At 44.8% G+C, this 12,095-nt stretch overlaps 1 protein-coding gene across 7 annotated transcripts in view; it reads left to right on the top strand.

Annotated features, from left to right (window-relative positions):
• arvcfb (ARVCF delta catenin family member b) overlaps window positions 1-12,095 on the top strand; it is a 242,226-nt gene that overhangs the window by 182,649 nt on the left and 47,482 nt on the right. For all 7 annotated transcript variants that reach the window (XM_080766507.1, XM_080766511.1, XM_080766506.1 and 4 more), the window contains one exon: window positions 4,971-5,154. In XM_080766507.1, coding sequence (XP_080622633.1) covers window positions 4,971-5,154 — 184 coding nt within the window. The remainder of the gene's footprint in view (window positions 1-4,970; window positions 5,155-12,095) is intronic.

The raw sequence follows: 12,095 nt of genomic DNA, 5'->3' as shown, positions 1-12,095 counted from the left end.
GGATTTTGTTCAATTCAATTATAACTCAGGTGGTTGAATTCAATTCCATTACTCTAGTTCAGTTCAGTTCGGTTCTGTCGGTCTTATCGCTTCCCAGACACGTCATTGTAATTTCTAATAGTGGGGGGAAAAGAATATTTTGGGGATGGAGCCAGAGTATTGTTACAGTAGTAATTCAGTTGGCAGTAAAAAGTGATACAATATCAATGGCTGCAAGTGTACATCGATGGCCCTGAGATGGCAACATTACAGGAGGGACGCTGTCACTTCCACAGTACTCTGTCATCTTAACTAACTCCCCTGTCTGTTGGCTATATGGCGGTTTCCGAGTAATGGATCATGTCTTTCCTTCCCTCTGGCTCTGTGATAGCATCAGACCCTGACTGATTCTAAGTGTGAGTAGTGTTTGAGCCCAAGGGTGACATTTAGCAGAGCTGAGAACAGACAAGAGTTGAGAGTATGTTCTCTTTGAAATGTTCTGATTCCCTTTTGAAGGTTTCTGTAGGAACAGTTTGAGAGACCCTTGTGTTGATGCTACTCTCCCAGAAGACCTCGGCAAAGAAGAGAACACGGCTACACTACAGAGTACAGACTGCTAGAAAAAATGCAGCTGCCTGATCATTAACAGGTGTTTTTTTGTGTATCCTGTTCAGAATCCCACCAAGTGATTCTGGATTAAGACATTGCATATAAGTGCAAGCTTCGCTTGTTTTTTATGTTCAGGGACAATTGAATAGAAAGCAGATCCTTGCAACAAAAGCTATTGAATCTCTTACCAGCTATCAAATCCTAAGATGGTTTCATTGGTTTTACACATCCTTTGTGTTGTTTATGTGATTGGCCAAATGCCTGAGCAAAACAACGTGAATGCGTTTGTCACACTTATGTAGCAATGTGTTGCACATGGTCCACTGAAGCCTTTCACTGGCTGCGGAGAAGCGATCAGACTCAATAAAGTGTAAATCAGAAGCGTCATACATCAGTGATCACATAACAAAAAGGCTTTGTGTGTAACTGGATGAGTGACTTGAATGAGCTCGTCAATTATTAATGCCTTGTCTCCTTCACACTTCATAGGAGAGGAAACACACATGCATGCACAATGCGCGCACACGTACATGTACACAGAATCAATCACACAATCATAAATGGGGTACTGAGTGCAGTGAACTGACCCGTACACTATTACTTGACGTGTAACTCAGACCTTTTCATTAGTGATCTCTTGTATGAACGCCTAGGCTGGACAAGAACTGCTCCTGTAAGTGTCTGCGCGGAAGTACTGCCTTATATATCTAAAGGAAGTAAACGTTATGCTGTGCAGATCTGTTTACATTCCCAGATCATGAAAGCTGTATCGTGATTAGTCTGATAAAGACACCTTGCAGCGGGCGGAAGTTCTGCCCTTTATACGTTTTGGGGCTGTAGGGGGACCACATGTAATTCAGACAGGGCATTAGTCCGACATGCGGACTAGAGTCCGTGCTTGCGGTTATGGTTAGGTTAGGATATGAGTAGCTCTGATCCATAGCCTTCTACTGCTTCTACGATTCTGCCCTGCGCAGTAAAGGCTATGGGACTTACAATTTTAAATCTCAAATCGAAATCAGACCAGCCTCTCCTCTTTGGCGTAAATAAAAAGAACGTTTTTGCTACTCACCAAAACAAAGGCGGGTTGTGTCAATAGAAAGACTACTTTCCTTAGTGGAAGCACTCTGAGCCCCCCACCACACGTATAAACGGTACCTTTTGGCCAAAAAGGGATTTTTTTTCACCGGAGGAAAAATATTCTCTATGAGGCAGTTCTCTGGGCAATATCAGTAGAGGGTGCAGCGGAGTAACTAAAAATGTTTTTTTTCCGGTGGAAACAAAATCCCTTTTTGGCCAAAAAGTACAGTTTATACGTGTGGTGGGGGGCTCAGAGTGCTTCCACTAAGGAAAGTAGTCTTTCTATTGACACAACCCGCCTTTGTTTTGGTGAGTTGCAAAAACTTTCTTTTTATTTACACTAAAGAGTAGAGGCTGGTCTGCATTCATGCGAGCGGCGGAAGTTGATAGTAACATAGCTCTAATGCAACGCATTAGAGCTATGGAACAGAGCTAGGATATGAGGTGGGTTGTCATTTGTTGGGAATGAGGATAACAACACCTGGATTAAATAGCTGTCTCTGGTATCACACAACCAGGCAAGAATATATTACAGCATCAATTCAGTTTTCAGAGCAGGACAGAATTTGAATGAAATGGCGTGTCACAGAATTGGATCAAGCTGAATTCAGTTCCCGTTGAGTGCAGTGTCCACTCCTTTCAATAGCTTCTCAATGCTACTCCACATTGCCTCTTGTCCCTGGTCTGTTTGTCTGCTTGACTGCGTATAGCTACTAGCTTGTTGACCACGTGTCGACTGCTGCTTGTCAGTCTAATGGACTGAGGGTAATGAGAAGAGTAAATGTAATCAAGCTTACAGCCTTGCATCAAGTTAGCTAGGAAGATAGGCTACACAGTAAAATCCTCAGTATACAGTGTACAAATGTTCTTGTACACTTTTGTACAGAGGATTTTACTGAGTAGCAGGATGGCTGGCATGAGTGATCACTGCTCACTCTCAAGTCAAGCCAAATGTTTTATATAGGCATGTCTTACACACTTTTCTATTTAAATTCTTCTTCTTATTTTTTTTCGCACGCACGCACACACTGCAACAAATTATTCACTTCTGCACGGTGAATGCTAATTTGTAGACTACACAGCTGCCCCCCTCCCCTTGTGTGTCTGACTTAAATTAATTCTGCCTGGTTGTTTTTACTGGAGGACTGTAGAATTATTCACCAACCAAACCCACAGAGTAGAAGATGTATTATTTTACTAATGCAACAAGCTGGCAGTATATGCCTCCCTTTGTCTATTTTCTCTGTTGAGAGAAGGATTCGATGAGATTTGATCCAAGGCCGGCGAGGGCAAATGTGGCAAGCATTGAGGAAGACAGGTGTCTGCACGTGTGTGTGGTGTGTGTGTGTGTGTGTGTGTGTGTGTGTGTGTGTGTGTGTGTGTGTGTGTGTGTGTGTGGGGTGTGTGTGTGTGGGGGGGAGGGGGATTCATGGGGGCAAATTTGAATTCACGACTATACACAAATTCTCGACTGGTCGTGGGCCATAGTCCTTTTGATACAGTTATTTTTGTTGGAGGAAAGTAAAGGCGTTCTCCATGCATAACCACAGCTATATTCAATGTATTTTTAGCCTGTACTGGCCCTCCGAGACTCTCCGGTAGCAGTCAGCATGATTTAACCAGGGAAATATTGACCAGCTGGAAAATGTACAGGAACCATTTAAAAGAACAGGGCTAGGGAGTTCTGACAGTTTCATTGCTCCACTAATGCTCTATCATTGTGTGGTGAGGTGGGTGTATGCATGTGTATAATGGATTTGTAAAGGCTCTTTACGTGTGAATGGAAGTCTGCAGTTCGCGCGCGCGTGCGCGTGTGTGTGTGTGTGTGTGTGTGTGTGTGTGTGTGTGTGTGTGTGTGTGTGTGTGTGTGTGTGTGTGTGTGTGTGTGTGTGTGTGTGTGTGTGTGTGTGTGTGTGTGTGTGTGTGTGTGTGTGTGTGTGTGTGTGTGTGTGTGTGTGTGTGTGTGTGTGTGTGTGTGCGTGCGTGCGTGCGTGCGTGCGTGCGTGCGACCTGCCTGCGTGCGTGCGCACGTGCGTGCGTGCGTTTGTGTGTGTGTGTGTGTGTGTGTGTGTGTGTGTGTGTGTGTGTGTGTGTGTGTGTGTGTGTGCGTGTGCGTGCGTGTGCGTGTGTACACACTCACATGCATGTGTAAATGCGTGTGTGGCTGGCTGCAGTAGCTTCACTCTGTTCTTTCTATAGCAGCAACAAATCATCTGTGGTGTGTAGTAGTAGGCTAAGTGATTCTCAATGTTTTTAAATTCAAAGGCACTCCAGTTTATGCATTAGGCCATAGTATCTTGTAAGTGATATGTCAATAATTCAGTCCCTGCCATCATGTGGTGACCACAGCAAGACAATGAATCCTCACCAGTTTGTTTTAACCACCCTAGAATCGATCCAATACTGGGCTTTGGTAATATCAGCAAAAATAGGCGAACATTTGACAAAAATGATCTACAAGTACAAGGTCAAGATACTGTATTTGGTGTGTAGAGGATCCCAAGAACAGACCCCCTGGTCCACAAAGTATGAGTTGAAGTGGTCAAGTGTCTGGAGTGTTCTGAATGACTAAAATAGGGGCATCAAGATGGGGGATGCACAGATGACGGGGCTTTAAAGCTCAAGTGGGTGTGTTGCACATAGACTTTGAAGTCGTCTCATGTAATATTTCTGTTCTTTTCTGAGCCTCTGCCTGCTGCAGAGCTTCCATTTACTGGAGCCAAAGCCTTCCTGGTGCTGTCTTTATACCCTGCCTCCACATAACCCCCCACATTTACGCTCTACCTCTATAGAGAGATCACAATACACAGCCCAGTGCACACGGCCCATGTTGATTTAATTCCACTGTGTGCATGCGTGTGTGGAGATGAATGGATGTGCCCGTTAATGGAGGCGTCAGGGCCGATAGAAATGCACTGACTTAGATATTGTCCTATCTTATTTCATTTGGAATGTAGGGCAGAGGAGGGCGTAGAGTAGAATAGTTTTGTCAGAATGCTGGCAAGGAGCAGCTAACTGCCTATAATTGTTTTTTGTATGTCTGTTAGTGTTACAAAGTTAACCACTTCAACCCTCTCTGCTCATTGAACTTAGCCGGGGTCGGCTCTGCTCTTTTCTCCCCCTCTACACCAAATCTCTTTGCCGAAAATAGCAGATCTACAAGATCTTCTATTTTCTGCGAATGTTCCACATGCCCGACAATAAGAACACTATAGTTGCAAGTGTTTAAGTTGTATGTCTCTTCCTCCTCTCTCCTCCCTTCTTCCTCATCCCTCTCTCCTACCTCCCCTCCTCTACACCAGGAACCCTGTGGAACCTGTCGTCCTATGAGCCCCTGAAGATGGTCATTATAAATCACGGCCTGCAGACCATGACCAACGAGGTCATCATCCCCCACTCGGGCTGGGAGCATGAGCCCAACGAGGACTCCAAGCCGCGCGACGCAGAGTGGACAACTGTATTCAAGAACACCTCAGGCTGCCTCAGGTACGTACTGCAACCACTCGCAGTCTGTTTCAGATGACAACAGAACGTCTACAGATGATTACAGAAAACGGCAAAATAAAATATCAGATGCGCCTTCCATTTAGACGGCTACTGGGTTTTCAGGGGTTGAAACAAAGTGAAACCTCCTTCCAGAGTGGAAATCTTTGAAAGCGCTCCGCCTCCCGTCTCCGTGTAAATGGGCAGGAGAAACGACAAAACATGTTGTTCTATGCAGTAACGCAGTGCTTTATTAAACTTTATTTGTATAGCACCTTCTTAACAAGGTTACAAAGTGCTTTAATTTGAGTAAAGAATCAATTGTACAACACATTTTAGAATGGTTTCACAAGACAGAAATAAGTGGATATACCTGGAATTTGTCCTCTGCATTTAAACCATAATTACTTAGGAGCAATGGGCAACTTTTGAACAATGCCCGGGGCTCAGTGTCTTACTCAGTGTCTTACTCAAGGACACTTTGACACTAAGCTAGGAGGAGCCGGGGATCAAACTTGTAACCTTGGCTTCTGGTTCCCAAACAGTCACTCTACTGGGCCCTTTCCCGCCCTCTGAAAGCCAATGCTGGTCTCATCTGCTTGAATTAGGAATGAATATTCTGCGTTGAGGTCAATGGGCAATGTTATCTGCAAGATAATTATTTCATCTCCTTGAATTAGTAATTAAAATTCTTCATTAAAGTCATTGGGTAATGTTAGCTACAAGCTAATGGGTTTGTCTAATGGAAGTCACAGAATGACTTTGATGGGGTATTATTTTGTTAAGTAGCCTACAGGACATTATTCGGATCCTCTGCAAAAACAGAACCACTGGTGAATTTACTTAGTTTGGAATGTGTGCAGCTCCATTTATTGTTTTGCTTGTTATTCTAAAGGTAATTGTCTAGCGTGGTGTGTTGGCAGGTCTCAAGACAGACTACCTAACTCTTTAGCTTGCCTGACACACACATCCGTTCAGTCTGGCACTGCTGCGATAAAAAGAAAGCTGTAGTTTAGCCTCCAGGCAGAGATAATAGCTCTATTGTACTTTGAACTTAATACACGCACGCACGCACGCACGCACGCATGCATGCATGCACGGCACGCACGCACACAATAAAGAACACAATAATAATAGCAAAAACATTGGATAACAGAAAGTGAAAAATACATAACATACACAATCATGCAAGTCTGCACAAATACCTACTGTATATATTTGCTTCCAGATACACAAACACATATGCTATGCCCAAAACACACTTGCACGCATGCACACACACACACACACACACACACACACACACACACATACACACACACACACACACACACACACACACACACACACACACACACACACACACACACACACACAGGCGATAACAGCTGCAGTGAGGTTGTGATGGAGTGTGTATCCCAGTCTCAGTCTCCTTGTGCAGATAAAACATTCAGCCAGGCTGATTGTCTACTCTAGACTGAAGCACAGCCCTGCTGCCAAACACTGTCAGTTTGACCTGCAGCCTGCAATCTGTATTGCACTCACAGCCACAGACCAATTGGATGGATCTGTGGGTGACTAAATCCATTTATTTTCCACATATCATCACCGTCAGGGCAGAAATCGTTCCTTTTCATCATTATGTATTTATTTATTGAGGGGCGCTAGCCCCTCCTACATCCAGCTTTTGGTTACTGTCCACAAACTTCGTCTTAAACAATAAATTCCCATGGACAATGAATGGAGAATTTTAGGTCACATTGTCTGAGCAAATAGGCATAGTGTCTATTTTACGTCATGATGATGTACGATGATAAGAGTGCCCCTCACTTCACATGGGTGTGATTTTTAAATAGTGAAAATAGGTATACGATCTACATTGTGACTTGTAAACTTGTAGATCTGCTATTTTCACTCCTTTTGTTTGACACTAGAACAACGAAGTAGGGTATTAATCTGTGGGGGAAAAGAGGAAAAAGTTTAAGTATGGAGATAATCTTCATGAAAATAAAGGATTTTTCTACTTCAACTACAGTATAGCACTTTTAAATAACTTGTGTGCTGTATTATTTGAAACCTTCTCCAAAGAGCACCTGTCTGCACTTTCGTTTTACATAAAGGACCCACGAAGCGCTTCTTCTATTCTTTTTTCTGATATGGAGATAAGAGGGTTCTGCTCGATGGCAATGATATATTTAGTACTAGGGCAGCCATACTATCTAGACTTTATTATATATTTATTCCGTATAAACCTTTTAGGGTCCCTGTGACGTCATGTGAGTCAATAACTCACTACATCATCATCATTATCATACTGTACTTATCCAAGACTCAAAGCTTGAAATTGTCGGTGCAACCACACTTACTAGCGGAACCATACATATGCTGTCTTTATTTCAACTGTTTCAAACTAAAGTGTGTGTGTGTGTGTGTGTGTGTGTGTGTGTGTGTGTGTGTGTGTGTGTGTGTGTGTGTGTGTGTGTGTGTGTGTGTGTGTGTGTGTGTGTGTGTGTGTGTATGTGTGTGTGTGTGTGTGTGCGCAAGTGTGGCGATATTATTTTCAATTAGACATCCTGTTGTCATTCTCAAGAGGACAGGTGTGTGTGTGCGTGCGTGCCTGCGTGTGTGCGTGTCTAATGTCATGGTACGATACTGTGTGTGTCTACTCATGAATGTGTGAGCGCGTACAGTACATGTAGTACGTGTATGTGTCACTGTGTCACTGTCTATCAGACTAGCACCGGCAAATTCATCACACCTAATACAGCATATCACACAATTCCATTTCTCATGTGTCATAGTATATCCGTCTCTCCATCTCTCTGCATCGCTCTCGTTCTCTGCTGGATGCTGCTATCTCCATGGCAACTGTAACCAACCATTCGGTTGCCTAGTAAGCTGGCAGGAGAGAGGCCGGAGGAAGGAAGCGCTGATGCCAGGGAAATTCTGTTTACTCACCCGCCACCACACACACACTGCTCAGAGCTCAATATATATACACACACACTTAGTTTTATAGTAATGGACCGTTCTGTCGATGGGGGGGGGGGGGGTCACATTTGTTTAGAGAGAGAGAGTGTGTGTGTGTGTGTGTGTGTGTGTGTGTGTGTGTGCGTGCGTGTGTGCGTGTGTGCACGCGTCTCGTCTTTGTACGTCCTGCGATTCACCCATTGGATGGGTCTGAGTCTGGGTGATTAAATCCATTTATTTTCCATAATTGCATTTTTTTCTTCCTGCTTCCTGAAAGACACACAGAGAGAGAGAGTGTGAGAGAGAGAGTGTGTGTGCGTGTGCGTGCATGCGTGTCTCTAGCGGTACCAATATGGTTTTATGGTGTTAGCATTGACCTTGGGGTGGATTAGGGTGGATGATACCAGGGGTCAAGAGAGACTACACCCATCTATCTCCATCAGTAACCTCCATCCATCACAGTCATCTCTCTTTCCCTCTGTCCATCTCTCAATCCCTGTCTGTCTGTCTGTCTGTCTGTCTGTCTGTCTGTCTGTCTGTCTGTCTGTCTGTCTGTCTGTCTGTCTGTCTGTCTGTCTGTCTGTCTGTCTGTCTGTCTGTCTGTCTGTCTGTCTGTCCGTCCGTCCGTCCTCTACTCTACTCTACTCTACTCTACTCTACTCTACTCTACTCTATGCATGTTGCCATGTGTCTGCATCTCACCTCTATATTTATTTTCTTGTTTTGTTTTTTCTGGGAAATTTTCTATCTTTATTGGATAGTATTAGTGAAGAGAGACAGGAAACAGAGAGAGAGACATGCAGCAATGGCTCGGGACTCGAACCTGTGACGTGCTGTCATGCTACATTGAGCCCACGTGCCCGGAGTGCTAAGTCAGCGGCCCGGGCTTCTCTCTATTTCTCTAAGTCAGCGTCCCGGGCTTCTCTCTATTTCTCTAAGTCAGCGACCCGGGCTTCTCTCTATTTCTCTAAGTCAACGGCCCGGGCTTCTCTCTATTTCTCTAAGTCAACGGCCCGGGCTTCTCTCTATTTCTCTAAGTCAACGGCCCGGGCTTCTCTCTATTTCTCTAAGTCAGCGTCCCGGGCTTCTCTCTATTTCTCTAAGTCAGCGTCCCGGGCTTCTCTTTATTTCTCTAAGTCAACGGCCCGGGCTTCTCTCTATTTCTCTAAGTCAACGGCCCGGGCTTCTCTCTATTTCTCTAAGTCAACGGCCCGGGCTTCTCTCTATTTCTCTAAGTCAACGGCCCGGGCTTCTCTCTATTTCTTTAAGTCAGCGTCCCGGGCTTCTCTCTATTGGTCTTATCTCTCCATCTATCCATCCCTTTTCATCTCTCTGCGTCTATCCTAACAATAGTATGGCACTGGTAAGATATGAATACAGAGTTATTTTTAAATTAAGTGTAGACTCTGGGTTGTGTGTGTGCATGCGCATGTCTGTGTGTGCGCGCGCGCGTGTGTGTGTGTGTGTGTGTGTGTGTGTGTGTGTGTGAGTGTGTGTGTTTGCACGTGACGTTTCTCCATCCATCTGGTCATCTGTCTCCATCAGACTGTTATGCTCTGCTGTACTTCCTGCAGACTGTTGGGTTGTTCACACATGGTACCAACTACCAACTGTGACCTTCACACCTAATGGAAGCCCACAAACTGACTTTCTGTGTGTGTGTGTGTGTGTGTGTGTGTGTGTGTGTGTGTGTGTGTGTGTGTGTGTGTGTGTGTGTGTGTGTGTGTGTGTGCGCGTGCGCGTGCGCGCCTCCTGTGTATCTCCTGTTTTATCCGTTTTTTTGCAGATTAATGCCTATACTTCGTCATGTGAAAGTAGCTATTATTAAGAATATTTTCTATATTTTTAATAATATTTTTATATCTTTTTAACAGATGGTAAAATCATATTAGATCAAATTATAGTAACTTTAAAGATTTATTTGGGGGCTTTCATGCCTTTTTTGATAGGATAGTAGATAGGAAATGGGGAGAGAGATGGTGAGTGACACGCAGCTAAGGTCGTTGGGATCGGGATTGGAACCGGGGACAGCCTAGCTATAGGTACCCGGACCACCACCTGGCCCCGGCCAATAGGACTATAGGTACCCGGACCACCACCTGGCCCCGGCCAATAGGACTATAGGTACCCGGACCACCACCTGGCCCCGGCCAATAGGACACTTTATTGATTCTTAAAGATATATCAGGTTATTCAAGCAGCCAGTGATATATATATATATGGTAAATGGTATATGGTATATGGTAAATGGTGTATTTATATATTTTATATTTATATTTATATATATATATATATATATATATATATATATATATATATATACTGTGTATATATATATATATATATAGAGAGAGAGAGAGAGAGAGAGAGAGAGAGAGAGAGAGAGAGAGAGTAATACAGGTACAGTATAGGAGCATATCAGGAGGAAGAATCTTTTCATGGATGTATACAAGTGTAAGCTGAAAACCTACAGGAAAGGTAAGAAAGGCACAATAACAATCTAGAGATATAAATAGCAGGTACTGTGCTTTGTTGTAACTTAATATGCGACTTAATAGTGTTCAGAAATATAGACTATATCATTGTTCATACTGAATATTCATTATGAAAGTATACATTCCATCATAAGACAACTTAAACCATTAAAACCGGGGAAGCAACAAGTCATTTTAGATGTTTGTGTTGGCCTATTCAAAAATCAGTGTTGGGGAGTATTAAGCTACATGTAGCTGAGCTACGTAGCTTAGCTACATTTTGCTGTAGCTTGTGGTATTTTAGCTACATTCATATTTGTGTACCTCGTCAAGTAGCTCAGCTACTTTTTGGGTCATTTTTTGTAGCTTAGCTACTCAAGTTACAAGCTACAATTTTGGGTCTCCCAGAGGGGAGGAGGGGTCTCCCAGAGGGGAGCAGGGGTCTCCCAGAGGGGAGGAGGGGTCTCCCAGAGGGGAGCAGGGTGGGAGGGGTCTCCCAGAGGGGAGCAGGGTGGGAGGAGGGGTCTCCCAGAGGGGAGCAGGGGGAGGAGGGGTCTCCCAGAGGGGAGCAGGGTGGGAGGGGTCTCCCAGAGGGGAGCAGGGTGGGAGGAGGGGTCTCCCAGAGGGGAGCAGGGTGGGAGGGGTCTCCCAGAGGGGAGCAGGGGGAGGAGGGGTATCCCAGATGGGAGTAGGGTGGGAGGAGGGGTCTCCCAGAGGGGAGCAGGGGGAGGAGGGGTCTCCCAGAGGGGAGCAGGGTGGGAGGGGTCTCCCAGAGGGGAGCAGGGGTCTCCCAGAGGGGAGGAGGGGTCTCCCGCATGTACATTCTCAATTTAACGCTGAAAAATAAAAAGTAGCTGAGCTACTTTTCCTATGTAGCTGTAGCTTTACAAGCTACATTTCTCCAGGGGTAGCTATGTAGCTTGATCAAGCTACTGCCATGGTGAGCTACTTGTAGCTTTACAAGCTACGCTTTCAAAGTAACTTCCCCAACACTGCCTATTCAAAAATAGATGATGTACAAGCTCGCAGTGCAACACTTTTAAACTATAAAAAAAAAAAAAGTCAGAAAGTGTGTGAAAACATTTGTAGAAGGATGGAACTGACCTGTTCTGACGTTCGATATGTTCATCTGACCTCATCAAACCCTGTACACTCAAGACACAGTCCCAGATAGAACAGAGACCCTGCCTGCACCTCTCCCCACCCTGACAGCTCCTCCGGACTGTAGGAAACAGCTGACAATAAAACCACCCGTCAAATACAACCATGTCCACCGCTGCTCTGTACAGCGTGCGACGTGCGTGCGTGTGCGTGAGTATGTGTGAGCGCACGCACGCTTGTGTGTGTGTGCGTGCTTGCGTGCGTGCGTGCATCTGTGCCTGCATGCGTGTGTGTGTTTTCTGAAGACGGATGGATTGTTTTATGAGAGGGTGTGCCAGGACTCAGACGTCTGGCGCTGTCCGGCTGCTCTGTGGTGGAGATTAGTTTTAATTAGCATAC

This window comes from Protomyctophum bolini, assembly GCF_963924005.1.
Source record: "Protomyctophum bolini genome assembly, chromosome: 6".
Taxonomy (NCBI): domain Eukaryota; kingdom Metazoa; phylum Chordata; class Actinopteri; order Myctophiformes; family Myctophidae; genus Protomyctophum; species Protomyctophum bolini.
This window is presented reverse-complemented; position numbering and strand designations above follow the sequence as displayed.